Genomic DNA, 18,304 nt, shown 5'->3' with positions numbered 1-18,304 from the left:
GAGGCGCTTGCCGGCCGTTCGGGGCAGAGGCGCCATTTTGGGCCTGTGCGAGGCGGGCGGCGGTGGCCCCTGGAGGCGGCGGGCCCTAGCGGCGAGCGCTGCGCTGGGGGCTTCGCCCCGCCGCCGGGCCTCGGCGGGGAGGCGGGGCCGGCGGCCCGCCATGGAGAGCGAGTACTACGGCGGGGACCAGTCAGGTAGCGGCGCGGGAGCGTCCCCTGCGGGGCGCTGGGGCCCTGAGAGGGAGGGAGGGTGCTGGGGCCCTGCGAGGGAGGGTGCTGGGGCACGGCGGGGCCCACGGGGATCGTCTTGCCCTGTCCTCCCGGTGGCCGCCTCCGGCTTCCGGGACCCTTTAGCGGCGGCGAGTTATGCCCGGGACGCCAGCTCCGCGGCCGCTCTGTGGAGGGTGCGCGGGGCCGGGCCGCGCCGCCTCCCTCCCCGGCGGTAGTCAGCAGCCGGCTTCGTGGGTTCTGGGGTGATCGCAGCACAGCCTCCGCCTTATTATTAGTTCGGTGATGTGATTAGTGTATCAGTCACTGCTTGTGTGCGTGTTATAAGCGGTTTTGTGGTCTCTTTGGGGGGTGTCTGTGGTGGGTTTGTTCCTGACCTTCCCAGTAGATACTCTCAGTTTCTCTGTATTAGTGCACCGTTTATAACGAGTCTGATTGTAGCACTGCTTGGCTCCCTGTTCGTCATCACTGTAGGTGCGCAGTTAAACACTGGGAGACGTCACTGAGTTTTACTTTTCTTTCTGTAACTTTGGCATAGATGATGGTGGAGCTACTCCAGTGCAAGACGAAAGAGATTCAGGATCAGATGTTGAAGATGAAGGAAATGAGCAACATTCGGGATCTGAGAATGGAAGTGTAGGGCACCATTCAGAGGTACTACTGGAACTCTAGAGAAAGTTAACTCTTCTGTGAATTGTGGTATTTTGTTGTTTTAAAGAGGTATTTTCTTTTAACTGAGACCAGCATGTTTATTCAGTTGTTCTTAAGGGTCCTGTCTGGCAAGACTTTACTTCCAGAAGGAAATGTGTCAGATAATCTCTTGACCAATGTGTAGGCTAGGGTCTTTTTTGTTTCTCTTCTTAATTGTTATAATAGCATTCACTGTTTAGAACTAGAAAAATTTTAATATTATTATACTCGGTTGCAGGAAGATAAACTTTGGGGGTTTGAAATTTTAAGCACTGGATTATGAAGAATTTGGAATTTTACCTCAAATTCTGCACAGTAATGTAAACCCCAAAGTACTGACACATAGACTTTCTTACTAAAGAACAAATGCTCTCCCACCCACCATCTTTCCTCTCATATCTGAGCATTGACTCTCAAGTCTGGTCTGTGCTATATTTTTCACCTTGTCATTCACAAAGGAGGAGGTCTCTACAAGGAGCAGGTTAAAGTTCCTAAACAGGATCTGTTATTCCTCTGAAGTGGTTCTTGCTTTGAGAAACCTCCACCATTAAAAGGGTGGTAATGCTTTGATCTGAGGTTGTAGTTGGGGGACAGTCACTTAATTTGTCAATTGACTGTTTTGGTTGAAAAGGGATTCTGATAAAAGTGAAAGTTCCCCTTAGACTTCTAGGAAGGTTTCAGAGTTAATCTTAATTTTGAGGAATTTTTTGTGACTTGAAATAGAATTATATCAGGTCTTACTAGGAAGGAATAATTTTGGCCTGTGAACTCGTATGTCTACTGTCAGCAGAGTTATGTTATGGAGAACTTTCTCTAAACTCATAAAAACTGTAGTCTGAGCCATTCCATTCTGTTCTGTATATTTTGTTGCATTTTATAGTGAGATCAGGATTGATTCTGACTGGATCTTCAGTGGTTATACATTTTTATCAGATGCATTTTAAGTAATTTCATACACTAGCAGGCTGATGTGTCAAAAGATTGAACTCTGCTGTGGTGTAACTTGCAATTTTTTTTCCCCTATGCTCTATTGAATTCATACTTCCCTCAGAGTTAGAAAGTAGTTGAAGTTTGTATAAAATGAAGGTTCTTCCCGTGTAATTGAATGTAAAGTAGATTTGAAATTTTTTTAAAGGTGTTGATACTTACAATGGAATAAATGGATTGGGTGTCAGGCAGCAAATGTGATGATCAGGATTTCAGCATGGGAGAAATAACTTTCTTTTAAAGGGATTTAGTACGTCTGTTTTAATGAAAAAAAAAAAAAAGGTGATTAGTGCATGGAGAGTCATGTTGCTGCTACAGTACTATTAAATGTTTTCTGCCGTGTATGAAAACTTGGTCATTTGTTCTTACTCCTGTGAGATTTTAATTTTACTTACTGTGGCAAAGTAGTTGGAAATCTGACCTAAAGAACAGGTGGTTGGCTATTACTTATATCTTCAGCAAGTCTTTTTCACGTTATATAACCAGAAAGTACTAGGATGTGCTATCATTGTTAACTGATCCTCTTTATGTGCCTGTGTTATTTCAAGGGCTTTATTCTGTGATGGCTGTTGATTATTCCTCTGTAGATAAAACACTTCAGAAAGTCCATTAAAAAAAAAAAAGGCAAAAAACAAACCACCTTTCTGTCCAACAGCAAGTGTGATCCTTCAAGCCTTAGGGCTTTATTTGATTCAGTTCAAATCATAAACATTTGAGTGTTTTGTTATGAAGTCTTATGTTCTTAGCGTTGCCTACATCAAATTAAAAATGCAGTAATGCGGAGCAGCTGTCTCTGAAAGGAGTAGCTTTCAGTAATTTATCATATTATTTACCCTAAGTGTTCTCTCATCCTCTTATTTCCTTCATCTTTAGGAATATGTTGGAGGAATGACACTCAAAGGTAATAAAACCTTTGAGACTGCCTAATCAGTTAAGTCTATTTAATTACTATTTCGTCTCTAATTTAGAACTCAGATGTAAAGAACTGAAGTTTTAAACTTTCAAACTTTTTTTTCAGGTTCTTAACTTTAAAGAAAAGGGGAATCCTGAGGAATTACTTATGTAGGTCTCAGGTATGTGGGTTTTTCTTTTCCACAATTCTTTTCTGGCTTTCCTTCCCCCAATCCCACTTTATCTATAAATGTTCTCCTTGATGTCCTTACCAATTCTGCTTTAGACAAATAGAATTAGATAACACATAGTTTTAGTACAGTAATGAATATGAAATCATGTTTACAGTGTTTGTACAAGTCAGGTTCATATGGAAATCTTTAATGACTTAGGTTCTTACACTTTTACGAAGTCGCTGCTGTCTTCATTAATTAAGTTATGGTTTGACTGTGACTGTTAACAAACATCTACAAATACCTTACATTTCTGAAAAAAGAGGAACTTGCTGATATGCCTATGATGGTTATGTATGCCTTAGTTTAACAATTGTCATTCATGAGATTATAGAGGATGGGTCAATTTTGTTGAATTTACTAAATTATCAAAGTAGTACCTCTTAAAAGTGGCTGCATGTTGATCCAATAAACTACTTGCTAACTGAAATTTTTATGTAGATGGATAACACTGTAAATTTGATTTTGATGTATTCTTTAATTTATACTGTACTAAAGCCTCATGTTATAGAATTCTTTCAGTTAAAAAAAAAAGGACATCTCAATTAAAATGTTTATAGATAAAGAGGAGGAAGAAAAGAAAGCAAAGGAATTAGAGAAAAATGCAGTAGCAATTACCTGAGACCTACTTTTTTTTGAGGATGTCTGATCCTTTCTTTTAAGTATTTGGAAAAGGAAAAATCAAAAACTCGAAAGTATCTTTTTAGAGACGAACTAGTAAAAAAAAAAAGGGTGGAGTGGGGGGGAGACCATCCTACAGTTTAGTCATTTTACTGTAAAGTTGCATGCGCTTTTTATATCAAGTATATTCCAAACCATTGACAGATTCGCTAATTGTATTCAGAAGACCTTTGCACTGATGGCTGTTCTGTGTAGGCTCTGAGCGAGTCAGCTCTGTCTCAGCTCTGCTTTAGAAGATGCTCAGTTACGTTACTGTGCTGGGTCTGAGGTAGTGTGTGTCATCTCTGCAAGGCTGCCTGACTTGACTAATGTAACTGTGTGCTTCTTGGCTTAGTTCTCCTTGAGCTTTCCAGACTCAGGACTAGAGTAGATGGTGCCTGTCTGCCCAGGCCGTGTAGGCGCACCTCTGTTATCTAAGTGGTTCTTCTGTAGGGGATTGTATCCCAGTGGAGTTCAGCTGCTGTAACCACTGGGCTTCTGTGGCGCAGAGCCCTGTGCAATCACAGTGTGAGCTAACAGCGTGCATGTCTGCTCTCCTTCTCCAAACATCTTCGTTCTCAAAATGATTGTCAGTTTGCAGTAACAGATCAGATTCAGTATGTTGTAAAGTGCCTTAGTAATAATGCTGTGTAATTGTAATGACTTCTTACCAAGTATTTTGCATTGGAAGTTCCTTGTAATTTAGTAATACTTTCTGAATAGGTGGATATATAACCTACAGTCACACTTCCAACCTTAGAAGCATTTAAGAGTTGTTATGGATTCCAGTTGTTTTTTAGTTTTATTTACTTGTTCACCAAAGCCTTTCTAGACTGACGGTCTTGAAGGTGATGAACCTAATAATTTAAACAGGAATATTTGTATTGTTGTCTTTGGTTTTGTTTAACAAAATCCCTTATTACTGCTGACATAATTATCAGTACCTATTCAGCAGTAGTTAATACATTAATTAAGTGAAATTAAGACAAGACAGATATACCCACCAAAAATTAAATGATAGGAAAATAAGGATTAAAGAATTTCTGTTATAATCAATTTCAGGGTAGACCTCTGCATTTCAGGATTTCTCAATGACCTTAACTGCAAGACTGCTGTAAAATCTGTTTCCTGTTGTTTGCAGCTGCAGTTTTCTTTAATCTTAATAGAATCAGAAAATACATCACATACCCATGTTGTTAGTTTATGTGGAAGATACAGGGCAGGAGAGGGCAATAGAATTTTTTTTATAAGAAAGAAAAGAAGTAAATAAAATCCCATAACAAGCTGAGAGCAGTTGAGTGTGTGTTTGGTCTTCCTCATCTGTGCATCTTCAATACTGTAACTTCTTAATCTTCATATTTAATTCTTTAAAATTGTAAATTCAGGTTTTAACAGAACCGTGTTTCCTTTCTTTAAGAAGAAATGAGAAATACTGAATAATACTTGAGTAAGCTTGATTCAAAAGACTAGCATCACTGTAGAGACAGGGACAAACAGTAGAGAGAAAACTACTCAGATTATCACAGCAGCTGTTTCATAGCTAGCATTAAGTAACATGGAAATAGTGAAGTTGTATGTTTTAAAATTACATGTCCTCATATTTTTCCGTTGTGCAGTAACTTTCTGTTAGTGATTCTGCAGTAATTTAGAAGTTACTACTTTATTGAGTGCTAGCCAGGGGAATGAATGTAAGGTCTAAAAAAAAAAAACCAACCAATGTTACCACTTAGTGTAATTCTGGAGGGAGTAGTTTCTAAAAGCAATTAAAATTAATTTTATTGAAAATTTCTTTTTAATCATATATTTTAAAGATTAATAGTATTGTTTGTTGTAGGTATAGGATAGATACACCTGTGTTATTTCGTGTGGCTCTGAATATGGGAGTAGAATGACTATAGAAAATAAAAATAGCTAGAAAGTTTGTCTTCCAAGGAAATTAAATTTCTGAGAAAGATTTGGAAACTCCAGAACATACAGATCTTAAAGTATCTCCTAGAACTGTAAACACTGAGTTTGCAAATATGCTAGTGGAAGGCGTCAGTAGCAGAGGCAAAACCATTTCTGAGGAAAGCCTGACTGAAGAGTGGAGTTGAGTATGTAGAAAAGAAGTTCCTTTTACAATATTGTTCTTTTCAGTTGAAAATGGGATTATTGTGACAGTGACTGTGAGAAGTGTACTGAGTTAATGAAATGAGTGTTTCAGAGTCTTGTTTTGTTTTCTCTGGTAAAAGCAATTGAGAATTTTTTCCCTCAGTAGAAATTAGATGTAGGAAAGATAAAACAAGATATTGTCAGTAATGATACTGACAGGTAGCTTGTGAAAAGTTTTCTGCATATGGAGTGTGTGGCTTGGCAGTTTTTACCATCTAGAAAAAGGCAAAGGATTGTGTTTCAATTCTGGAGTTTTAACTTATGCACAAATATACTGATCTTCTTATCTCAGGTGTCTGGATAGGCATGGGAGCTGTTGGCTTATGGGAGAGAAGCATTGTATCTGTTCTTGTGTTCTTACACATTGAAACACAAAACTTGTTAACCATAATACTCTGAAACTTTATTCGTGGTTTTTGGTAGGCTTTTGGTCTTGACATGTTCTTAAATAAGTTTCCTTGGCAAAGAAGGAAAGGGCACAAGCTCTCTTGAGCATCACTTGAAAAGTGATGCATGTGCAATTTCAGCAAAATGTATTTCATGCAAAAAACATCTGTTTGAGATCTTAAGAAAAAGAAAGTGGCAGGTGCAAGGTACTGTTTCTTGCCTTACTATCAGGAATTTGGGCTAAACCACTTTGAAGCCTGACTTTTTAAACTAAAACCACTAAGGATTTACCCTTGAGGAACTGGACCCTTCTCAGATGTGTTTATTTGACTTTTTTACATTGTTACCATTTCTAAAATATGATTGAGCTGCATTGTGGACAGACTTCCATTGATCTCATACTATTTTACTTGATCTGAAGTATTTGATAGTCCTTTGGTGCAGATTGTCTAATAATTATTTCTGTATAGAAAGTATTCCAGTTTGCAGTACCTTGGGTAATTGAATTGGAAGAAGGTCAAGCAAAAATTTAGAACAGTTTTTGTTTACTACTTAAGGTGTTTTTTTTGCTTAGTTGCCTGAGACTTTTTTTTTTTCTCTTTCAGAATGAACACAGTGATGGAGAAGACGATGGGCAAATGGGAGAGCATCATATGACAGACTCTGAAAATGAAGATATCCCAAGGCAAAAAGACAGTGACTCAGATAATGAGGAGCCTCCAAATCACAATGTAAGTGATTCAGACAATGAAGCAGCTCATGGAGGGAAAGACAGTGATTCTGATACTGAGGACCATCCAAATCGGCATTTAAGTGACTCTGAAAATGAAGATGCCTTAAATCATCGAGCAAGTGACTCTGAAAATGGAGAACCTCACAGGGATCACAGTAGTGACTTTGAAAATGAGGAATCACACAAGCAGCCGGCCAGCGACTCGGAGAGTGAGGAGCTCCACAAGCAGCCGGCCAGCGACTCGGAGAGTGAGGAGCTCCACAAGCAGCCGGCCAGCGACTCGGAGAGTGAGGAGCTCCGCAAACAGCCGGCCAGCGACTCGGAGAGTGAGGACGTTTCCAGGCACAAACAAGAAATAGAGTCTGAGGATAGTGATGGAGAGGACAGGAAAGAGGACGTGCAGAATGATTCTCATCATTCAGATAATGAACATGTAAGGGAAGGATTTCAGGGCTCTGACAGTGAAGAGGAAGCACCTAAGAGGCGGAAAATATCGGACAGTGATGAAGAAGACAAAGAGGAGGAGAAGACAGTAAAGAGAAAAACTGCCATCCTTTCTGACAGTGAGGATGACAATGAGAAAACACGTAAGGAACTATAGTGTGAAAATAAAAGTGCACTGTGACAAGCGGTAGTGCTAGAGTTGAATCGTTGTTTTTATGTGAAGAAAGCATCCAAGATAAATATGAAATCATAAAGCGAATATGTTTTTAGAGCACAACTGCATGTGTAGAGGCTGTTGTTCTAACTGAGTTTCTGTGTGAATCTATTTCTAATATTTCTGAGTAATAAGTGGGTCTAATAGCAGTGAAAGAGAAGACTGCAGTGATCTTGCTTTATACTGGCATCTGTTGTTGTGCTGATTATTCCTGTTAGCCATTTTCCACTTTGTTATTTCTCTAGTGATTTTTTCCTTTGATGTTATTTCTCTAGTCATTTTTTCCTGTTTTTTTTTTCATATACTGGGAGTGAGAGTCAGTTTTGAAATGAGAAGTTTTTATGGATAGATGTGGTGTATTGAAACTTCATTTGCTGATTGAATAAAACATATTTTAGAATAGATATGGTTTTTAAGAAATGACAATGATTTTGTGTAGGAAGGCTAGTCAGCTTTCCACTTGTCTGGTTGAGAGAATAGTTTTTTTGAGAGTGCCAGTTGATGCCTCTCTTCTTAGCACATGTAGTAATGCTCCTTTCTGTTGGCAGCTGCAAAAAAAGTACGAATTCTTTCTGATGTCGAAGAATCAGATAGTGATGCTGCTTCAGAGAAATCTGACAAGAGGAAGAAAAACATTGTATCAGATAGTGAGGAAGAAGAAGAAGAAAGAAAAGAGAATGCTGGGAAGAAAAAAGAAGAGAAAGATCTGTTTGGCAGTGACAGTGAATCTGGAAATGAACAAGAGTAAGTGCTTCTGGGAATGTAAATCCCTTCAGGGTTGCAGATAGTGAGACTGATCGTGAATGGATGAATCCCAACCAGAGAATGATTGTCCACCTTCACAGGTGGTGTGAAGAGGAAGGTCAGTTGTAAGTGGCAGAATGAAAAAGGTGGATCACCACACACTTACTAGAAATTTTGCAGAGAATGCACTTCTCCCTGTTGCAGTCTTAAATAGATAAATGTTACTGTTACCTTCACAGGAGCCTGATTGCAGATATATTTGGAGAATCTGGTGATGAGGAAGAAGAGGAATTTACAGTAAGTTTTATTGTGCATGTCTCTTGTTCAGTTGCTAGGTCTGTTCTTCATGGGAAAGTCCTCCAGAATGACTCTTTGGGTTTAAACTCATGTTCAAGGATATGCTGTGTCAGGAGAGAATCTTTGTATCTGCTGGACTCTGGGGTAGCCTTTGGGTTAAATAACATTCACAGCTCTTCCACTGGGAGAATTATTGGTGTAAAAGTTGCAGGTGGAATTAGGAAGCTTTTGTTCCTTGTTCTTCTGGATCCTCTGCAGACTTATCTGAAGCTTTTTGAGTATCAGTGTCAGGGCCTGAGCAGATGCTCAGTCTTAATCCATCCACTGATTTGCACTGTCTTTACCCATCAGGGTTTTAACCAGGAAGATTTGGAAGAAGAGAAAGGCGATGCAGAAATGAAGGAGACAGCAGATGAATCCGACTCTGATGATAACATCAAAAGAGGAAAGCAGTAAGTCAGTGTGTTGTGTACTCATTTCTTAATAGCAAATGCAATATTTTAGTAAAAGGGCTCTTCCAAAGACTGGCTAAACTTCTTAATTTAGAAAGGCATGAGACTGTTTCTAGAAAAAGTGTGTTCCCTTAAACTACAACAGAAGGTCCTCTCTCAGCTTTTACAGTCCGGAGCAGATTACCTATGCTGCTGCTTCAGAGAACAGTATTTCATGGTTCACATCAAAACCTGAGGGAAATACGAATATCTAATCAAGCAAGCATCTAACTCTACTTTTAGCAGTTCAGTGTTGGAGTCACAGGTGTGCTTCTCTGCTGGTGCAAGGGATAAAGTATGTCAAGACTTGCTGTCAGCATGTCTCCTGTTGCCTTTCTGTCTGCTCCAGTAGCATCAGAGCAGTGTATTGGAGGTACAGGAAAGCTAAATCTTCATCAGCCTCAGTGACAGCATGTTTTGAACCCTGGTATTACATGTGGGCACATTAGCTATTCCAGCAGGGTCTTGCAGACTTCTGAGGGCATTTCAGAGCCATTGGAGCCCTTTGCTAGTTTTCCAGTTTATATACTGAGGATAACTAATTACCTTACAGGGACATTGAGACACAATACTTGTGGATTTATTGGAGATTTTTTGAAAGGTTGTGCTACAGAAACACAAAATTCCTTCCTACAAAGACAGTAAGATCGACCCTCTTCTGACAATCAGTAAACTCTCTTCTTGCATTTCAGTATGGACTTTATGTCAGATTTTGACATGATGCTGCAACGAAAGAAGAGTATGAGTGGCAAGCGTAGACGAAACCGTGATGGTGGAACTTTTATTAGTGATGCAGATGATGTGGTCAGTGCTATGATTGTGAAGATGAATGAAGCTGCTGAGGTGAGTCTTCTAGGCTCTGAAGACTCCCTTAAAATCCAGTTCCATTCTGTGGGAAAATCTTGTGATCAGTAAAATACAGAAATCTGGCTGGTACTCAGGAGGAGTAATATGTATGCTCTGGAAAGCTTCCAATATCTAAATAACTGTTTAAATGTTGTTTTGCTGTTCTGAATCAAAACATCTATTCTGTTGAAATTTGGAGAAAATAGTAGTTAACTTGCTAAACTTTGATCAGCTGAGATCAAATGTCCCATAAAAAGGGATGTACACATGTTCTATAAGCTACATGAGTAAGTATATCAAACACTGAGAAAGGGACTATGTTTAATTTCACTCTGGAATTACTAGCATATGTAGTACTTCAAAGTTTGTTCCTGAGAAGAACCCTTTTCTAAACTGTTTGAATGACAGTACTGTGGTAAATAATGGTAGAGCAGCAAAGTTATGGGAAGTTCTTGTTACTGTGCAAGGTTTATTGGGGTCTTGCCTTTTGTCAGGTGGCTTCTGTTGTGGTTTTGTTGGTCTAGCAATCAAATAAACAAACAGCACTGCAGAACTTTGACTGCAGACGTTGTGGCCTCGGCTGATAGCCAGTTTGAAACCCAGACTTTGTTTTAGCACATGGTGCACATTTGTGTGCTCTTATGTTGCTTGCACTGTGCTTCATCCTAAACCTCTAGGTTATCCAGATACATTCTTAGGTGAAGTGAATATACGCTTTCTCACTTCCCATTGGTTTGGTTAGCTATTTTTCTGTTGATCAGATGAGATTTTACTAACAAAGATTCTAGGTTATCTGTGCATAGCTAGCATGGAGAACTCTGCAGACCTCCAGTTTATTGTAGTCAACCTAAATCATGAAGTATTAGAAAACCATAATAGGGGAAATCTCCTAATGTGATGCTTTTAAGGAAAATGTTGGCTAAGATGGGGACCTTTTTTAAGAGAAGTCATCTTGAGGCTGTGGGAAGATGGAGCAGGGTATAAAGGTATAATCCTGCCAAAGTTGCACTTCTCATTCAATAGACTCATCTTTTTCCTTTAAATGTTGTAAAGGTTGGGAGTTGCAGATTTTTTTTTAATTAACTTATGCTGTTTCTTCAACTCCCTACAGGAGGATCGACAGCTGAATACACAAAAGAAACCAGCACTAAAGAAATTAACTTTGCTACCAACTGTAGTTATGCATCTTAAAAAGTGAGTTGTCATTCTTCCAGTTAAATATAATCTTGGGCAATGTTGGATATTTGGTAGATTTTATGGCATGACATTACAGTTGTACTGAGTATGCAGTGAAACACTTTTTTTCTTCCAAGTAAATGCTGGAGCTACATGGCCTCAAACCTAAAACACTATGTAATTATATCTGTTAATTTAACATAAAACAGACTGAAATGCACTTGTGCTGAAGAAGCATCACATCTTAAGATTTTGATGTATTATATGACTTTATGGCTTCTCTTTGCTTTAAACTTTCTAGGCAGGACCTTAAAGAAACTTTCATTGATAGTGGTGTTATGTCTGCCATCAAAGAGTGGCTTTCTCCTCTTCCAGACCGAAGTCTGCCAGCACTAAAGATACGAGAGGAGCTTCTGAAGATCCTGCAAGAGGTTTGAAACTTGACTTTTAACCATATTTGACTTGTGAAACTTGACTTTTAACCATATTTGTCTCGTGGCTTTGCCATCGTTTTGCAGTCATGTGCTTTAGCTTTACAGTCATGTACTGCAGCTGCTACCAATGGACTGTGCAGTGAAATACGCAAGGAAGCAAACTGCAAAATGTATTTCTTTAAAAGTTGCATCATTTTAATGAGTTATGTTGTAGACATGCTGTCTAGCTGAACAAAATTTTGCTAGGGAAATCCGGGCACTTAATTGTTGTTATGAGAATTTTGCCCATGCTCACAACAAAGTGAATAGCTTTGTAAGCAGCAGGCCAGAAGACATTTCTGAGAATCTCAGGTGAACTACAGATGTGAAGTTCTCTACCCTCTCAGGGGTTGTTAAGTGCTGAGCAACATTTTCCTTAAAAGCATAGTTGAGTGCTGTGGCATTTCTAGATTCTTGATAAATCTAAACTGCTTAGTCACTTACCTTCCCTTGTTCTCAGTTGCTTGTACATTGTGCTTGGTCACTTTGTCTTTGCTGTGTTCATAAAAGAAGCATGGTGTAGTCTTGATAGTGAAATAGAAGCTACATTTTTCTTGAAGCACAAATAGATGGCTTTATTTGACTGAAGCTCTAGAACTATTTCTCCTTGCTAAAAATTTGCAAGCGTTCTGCCTGAATTTAGATTATTTGGCCCTGTGTGCCTGTTTCAGGTTTATGTGCAGAGTTCAGTGAAGAGTCATTTGCTGTGTATCCTGGAGTTTTTACTCTCTTGTCCTTTCTTTTTTTCTGGCCTATTTAAGTGTGCAGTGCGCTAGAAAGCCCATCATACTCAGCGCAGACTTCTAGTGTTTGTAGCTAAGCTGATTACTTGAATGCTTTTGTCACATAAGCTTTTATCTTTCTAAAGTGAATGCTTTGAAGGCAGTAACTCAATTCTTGGGTAATGTAAGCAAAAGAGTATTTGGAGTAGATAGTTCTGGATACTTTAATTTTGTGTATAAAACACAAGAATGTTAGGCAAATTTCTAGGTTTTGGTGTTTTTTGGTGGGGAAATGAAAAATGCTGATCTTTTTTTTTTTTCAAGCTTACTGTGAAGGTGGGTTTTGGTTTTTTGCAAAGTTTGACACCATTAATGTTCAGACATAATTTCTTGCTACTTTCTGACTTACCCTGCAGCTACCCAGTGTGAGCCAAGAGACCCTGAAGCACAGTGGCATTGGACGAGCTGTGATGTACCTGTACAAACACCCCAAAGAGTCAAGACCTAACAAGGATATGGCAGGGAAGCTAATCAGTATGTCAACCTCCCTTTGCCTTGTGTCAGGGAGATCTCACTGATAATTTCATTTCTGCATCAGTCTTTCAGTTGCATGTTTTTTGCTGTCGTCTGTAGTAGAATTAATTCTGTGATGTAGGAATCTTGCTAATATGTTTCATTGCTTTGCTTGTAGAGCTCTTAACAAATTCTGTTACATTCTATTACTGCATGCACCTTTTCCTTTTTCTTTCATTCTTGGTCTAAACCAGAGGATGGCATTTATTTTGCCCAGATTCTCCCTTGGCTAGTTGTCCAGACCTCATGTATGCGTTACAGGGGCAGGAAGGTGCTGCCAGAAGTCTCTTTATTCCATGGGCTTTTGAGAGCTCTTGGATGACTTGAAGGTTTACTTCTTAAACAGGTGTAGTCCATGTGTAGTGCATTCCATCCTGAGTGACTGCAAACTGATTATAAACTTAGGTTCTTTAGGAAGTATTTTGCAGACTTCTAAAAAAGTGTTTGCTGTGGTGTGCAGCAGTTCCTGGCACTAAGTATTATAAGAGCATGGGTTGATTCTGAAAGAGCAGAGCAAGAGACTTTATGGATGAAAGCACTTTCCTGCTGTCCACAAGGCTGGATTTCCCTGAAATATTAAGGGTTCAAATATCATCTGTTTGGTTGAAAGGAAGTGTAAATACTTGCTAGAAGCTTTGAAAGCTGTATTTCATCACCAGAGTGGTTTGGAAATAACCTCCAAAGGCCTAACATTTGTTAAACAATTTTTTTTTTTTTTTTAAATAGATGAATGGTCTCGACCTATCTTTGGCCTTACCTCAAACTACAAAGGCATGACAAGAGAAGAGAGGGAGCAGAGAGATTTGGAACAGATGCCTCAGCGAAGGAGATTGAGCAGGTAGGAATAGCAGGCAGAAACATGAAATCCTTCTTTCTTTCTAAGACTCCATCAAGAAAAGCAAAATGGTGTGTAAATATTAAGGGAAATAAAAGGAAAATAACTTAAAACCTCTCTCCTTTCTTTTACCAGACTTGACTGTCTTTTAAAATTACTATCTTTCTCTGTGTATAGATGCCTATAAAATTTTATTTTTCTTGCAGCTCTGGTGGTCAGACTCCTCGCAGGGACCTGGAGAAAGTGTTAACCGGAGAAGAAAAGTAGGTTGGATTTTTTTTTTTAATTTTGATTAGGAAAAAGTATTTCAGTGCTGTTAACTATATGCAATTTGCTTTGAGGTTTTAGAGGCAATGGTTAAGCAGTGTGTTTCAGAGGTGGAACATGTTTTATTGCTTGTACTTCTTTCTGTACAAGATCTGTCTCAATTGGTCACCTTCTTTTTTTCTTTTTTTCTTTTTATTTTTCCCCAGGGCTCTTAGGCCCGGAGACCCCGGGTTCTGTGCCCGTGCGAGGGTGCCCATGCCCTCCAACAAGGACTATGTGGTCAGGCCGAAGTGGAATGTGGAGATGGAGTCCTCCAGGGTAAGCACTGGCACTCTCCTAGTGACTCTGCACCTCAGCTCTCTGATTAAGCCTGGGAATGTAGCACCTTATTGCCGTGGTTACTGTACAATATGTTAGTTCCTTTAAGTGCCTCTTCTAATTGGAGTAGACAGTAAGTTCTGCTCTCAAGTGGGCTGTTTTAAGCTCATGAAATACTTCTACTTGGGTATCGTTGCTTCTCTAACCCAAAAGATTTTCATGTTAACTGTTCCAGAGTTTCTCTAGGGTGAGCATCTGATTACAGACCTCTTTAGAGCATTTTGAACTAAAGCTGCAATTCATTTAAGTGTCACTGATATTTTTATACCTCTCCCAGTTCTGGTGTCATGTTCTTCTGATAATATTCCAGTTTGGGAATACTTAGAGGTTTTGGCAAACATTAACAGCTTCATTAGAGGCCTTTGCCTTGCTTTATTTGGTTCACCCATCTACCTTGTACAGTTCAATTTAAAAGCAGAGTACATGGTATAACACATGTAAGAAGTAATAATTACTGTGCTTTCTGCTGTTATCTCTCCTTCTGTGCATTAATTGAGATATTGTTTCTAGCCCGGGACTATTAAGAGAGGTATTAGTCGCTTGGAAAAACACAAGAGACGGTTTGCTGAACAGAAACGACTCAGCAAAGTGCATCGGGCCATCAAGTTCAGCATTGAAGGCAACAGGATGCCCCTGTAGCCATGACACTGCCTTCCCCAAGTTTGAGAGGTATCCCTCGAGGGAGGTGTGAACAGTGCATGTGCTTCAGCTGTTGGCAGTTTGCACATACAGGAAGGGAGTGTGTGCACCCTAAATTAAACTTGGAAAACTCTCCTCGTATTCTCTCATGTCTGTACTGTGACCTAAAAGGTAACTTGTACAGGAAAAAATAGGCTGCAGCACATAACATCTGCCGTGATACCTGTCTTGACAGCTTCAGGGTACCCAAATGCCAGGTCTTACATGAAAATACCTGCACTCAAAAAGAGCTTTGCCCCACCCGTGCTTTTGAATGCTGTCCTGACATAGTTAGGTTCTCCAGGTTTACCTGACCTGGCAGACAGGAGCTCTTAGCCCTTAGTGCAGGACCTCACGTCACTGTGCACCAGCACCTGTGGCTGACATTTCACTGGTACAAAGTAAGGTACTGTCACACCTGTTCTTCCAAGGAAGCAGAGTGATGTGAGACGGTAGGGGTGGTTGACAGGAGGCAGGGAAGGAGACCTCTGCAGACAGGTGGGAGGAGATTCCCTGGCTGTGAATGGCGGGTAGAGGGAGATCAGTCAGTGATGTGTGTCAGTGCAGGAGTTGTTTTGACAATTTCCAGTCTGCATTTTGGTTCTGTGAGCAGCGCTGCCACAGACTGAATGCTGGCAGGAAGAGGCTAGCACAAATGGTAGATGATAACTGTTGAGTTTAAGCTTCATGTTTATTTGTTAAAAAAAAAAAAATTGTGAAATTCAAGATAAAATTTCAATGAATAGTGAACAGTTTAATGAATCAAGTTTATTTAAAATCAGTGCCTCAGGAGCACCTTAGTGATGGGAACCAGAGGTTCAGTTTCTAATAGATGTTTTTTGTTAGATATTAAGTAGCACGTTCTGGATATCTCATTTCTCCCAAACTTAAAATGTGTCAAGTTCCCATTATTTATTGTTTCTGTTGTCTAGTTAGGGGAAATTGCTTTCTAGGAAATAATGGCTACAGATTTGGGAGGTCCTTCTTGTTTGTCTTTTGGCATTTCTTTACAGAATCACTGTATTTAATCTGTGTAAAATAACTGCTGTCCAGTTTTTCATTTGCAGTTAAAATACAGAGGTGAAATACAATAACTCTTCCAATAACTTACATGGTCAGCTGAGGTGTTTCTTTTGCTTCCCCCTGCACCCCCTTTTTCCCAATAATCTCTTGCTCTATAAGCACTAATCTTTACAATAAATTGCAGTTTGGAATTGATATGTCAACTCAGCCTGCTGCACTTACAGCGTAAGCATCTCTAAAAGTCTTCCCCCCACAGGAAGCCTCTGTATGTGACACCATAGTGCAGTGCAGTGTATTTCTGACACTAAGCTCCAGGCAATACAGACACAAAAAATTATTATTCCAAACTGTATATTCAGCTAGCATGTGAACATCTAACATGGTTATTAATCCCTGGATGTGGAAGCTTTACTGTGTGATGTCTGTGAGTGCGACTACCACCGTTTCTGTGCTGCATATACTGGGGGAACCATTTTATCCACTCTCTGGGGAGCGAATGTGCACACGTGTGTGCATGTGCACAGACACACTCCCCAGTTGGAACCAGTGGCTTCATCACCTCCCTCTTGCAGGTTTAACCTTGCATGCCTCACTTTTCTTGAAAGTCTGGGACGTCTGCTTTTTTTTCAGTGGTAATTATTAGTTTTATTTTTTAAGTTCCAGGGGACCTCTAAGAAAGGGGTGAGTCGACTGGACAAACAGATGCGGAAATTCACAGATATCAGGAAAAAAAGCAGATCGGCCCATGCAGTGAAAATCAGCATTGAGGGCAATAAGATGCCATTGTGACCCTTCACAGAATACCCCATGAGCTCTGCTGTAAGACAATACACCCATAGACTCTTTGGAGACCTTTAAATTTTTTAACAACTTGTTTGGGTTTGTTTTTTTTTTTAGTGAATCTTTTAAATTGTTGGTTCAGGTTCTGGTCTAAGATGTTGTCCGAGGACTGTGAATATGGGGACTCCTTTCTCCTGATTGTATTTAAACTTGCTCTATTGTGTCCTTTGTACAGATCACGTATTTGTTGTATTCCAACACTTTAGACAATAAAACAACTTCTGTTTTTTCGGGGGGCTGTCTGTTGATTGCTCAGAAGAATGTGTGTGTGGACCACCTGGTCTGTGGGAAAGCTGACAGTTCTTAGTTTTCTGTTTGTTATTGTGTGTTTCCTATTTATTCAGTGCTTTATTAATCAGTTGTTCTGGCTTTGGAAATCTACATATGTATGGGTTTTGAATAGAAATACTGACCATCTTCTACTGAAAGGATTTAATTTTTCATGAAAGCATGATGTAAAGGTCAAGAGAATTACAGCGGCATCCAGCTGAAACACTTGCTGTGAGACAGCCATGTGTCACTGCTGCTCATCCTCTGCACAGATGGCAGAGCCTCTGCTGGTGATGCTGCGGTGAACAAAGGGCAGCAGCTGATGGGCTTCTCTGGGCCAGGTGGTAGAATGGGTTATTTTTGAAGTAAGCTGAACTTTGGAATCAAGGTTAGTGAGACTGCTTGAGAAGTTGGAGTATCAGCTTGCTGGATACTTCTTTGGGTGCTCAGTGCAGCACCTAGATTGGCAGGGGGGCTTGAGACTGCTGGGACTTCACTTTGTAGATTGAAAGCCATGTATATATTTTTCTTTTGCTTTGGTATTTGAGTAGCTCAAAGTGGTGTTGCTCCGTTGCCCTAGTGACTTTCTGAAAAGCTTATTCTATAACGGGCAGGTTCCTGTCTGTTAGGGGGATAATGCTCCTCTTTCTTTGTCCCTGGTGCCTCAGACAGCAGAGCAGCACTGTACCTCTGCTTCTTTACCTCTCAAAATGTTTTGCTCTGCTGAGCTTGCCTACAGAAAGAGGACTCCTCTCCTTGCATGGATGACTGGCAGTTGGGATTTCAGGAGGAAAGTTGCCTTTGTTCCAGAGGATCCCAGCCCCTTTGCTGTGATGTGTGCACTGCAGTTCTGTGAAATCTCTGCAGTAGGGATCGTGGTGTTGGCCAACTTGGAGGCGCTCGGTACTGCTGGTGTCTGCTGACACCGGGGACGGGGAGCATGTGAGTACTTCAGTGGTCACGTGTTAAATACGCTCCTGGGAGACCGAAGGGGACTGACAGTAACATAAAGCTGTATGCTGGGACACAAAGCAAAAACTGAAGGAGGATGCCTGTGCTGGATGGAGCCTACTG

General features: G+C 40.1%; 1 protein-coding gene across 4 annotated transcripts; it reads left to right on the top strand.

Moving 5' to 3' along the window:
- IWS1 (interacts with SUPT6H, CTD assembly factor 1) lies at positions 1–17,193 on the top strand. Of its 4 annotated transcripts, none has more exons than XM_074911731.1 (15): positions 1–194; positions 766–881; positions 6,832–7,546; positions 8,166–8,361; positions 8,601–8,658; positions 9,010–9,110; positions 9,842–9,992; positions 11,107–11,189; positions 11,473–11,602; positions 12,783–12,900; positions 13,666–13,777; positions 13,981–14,037; positions 14,248–14,359; positions 14,930–15,088; positions 16,778–16,916. In XM_074911731.1, exons 1-14 carry the CDS (start codon positions 161–163, stop codon positions 15,056–15,058), a joined length of 2,112 nt encoding a protein of 703 aa, XP_074767832.1. In that variant the 5' UTR covers positions 1–160; the 3' UTR covers positions 15,059–15,088; positions 16,778–16,916. The 4 variants fall into 4 exon arrangements, with proteins under 4 accessions (XP_074767832.1, XP_074767833.1, XP_074767834.1 ...); XM_074911732.1 differs by having other exon boundaries at positions 16,784–16,882; XM_074911733.1 differs by lacking the exon at positions 14,930–15,088 and having other exon boundaries at positions 16,784–17,193.
- Positions 17,194–18,304: the final 1,111 nt, after the last annotated feature.

This window comes from Athene noctua, chromosome 8, assembly GCF_965140245.1.
Source record: "Athene noctua chromosome 8, bAthNoc1.hap1.1, whole genome shotgun sequence".
In the NCBI taxonomy this organism is placed as follows: Eukaryota; Metazoa; Chordata; class Aves; order Strigiformes; family Strigidae; genus Athene; species Athene noctua.
The sequence above is the reverse complement of the archived record's forward strand: the minus strand, read 5'-3'. Positions and strand labels throughout refer to the sequence as shown.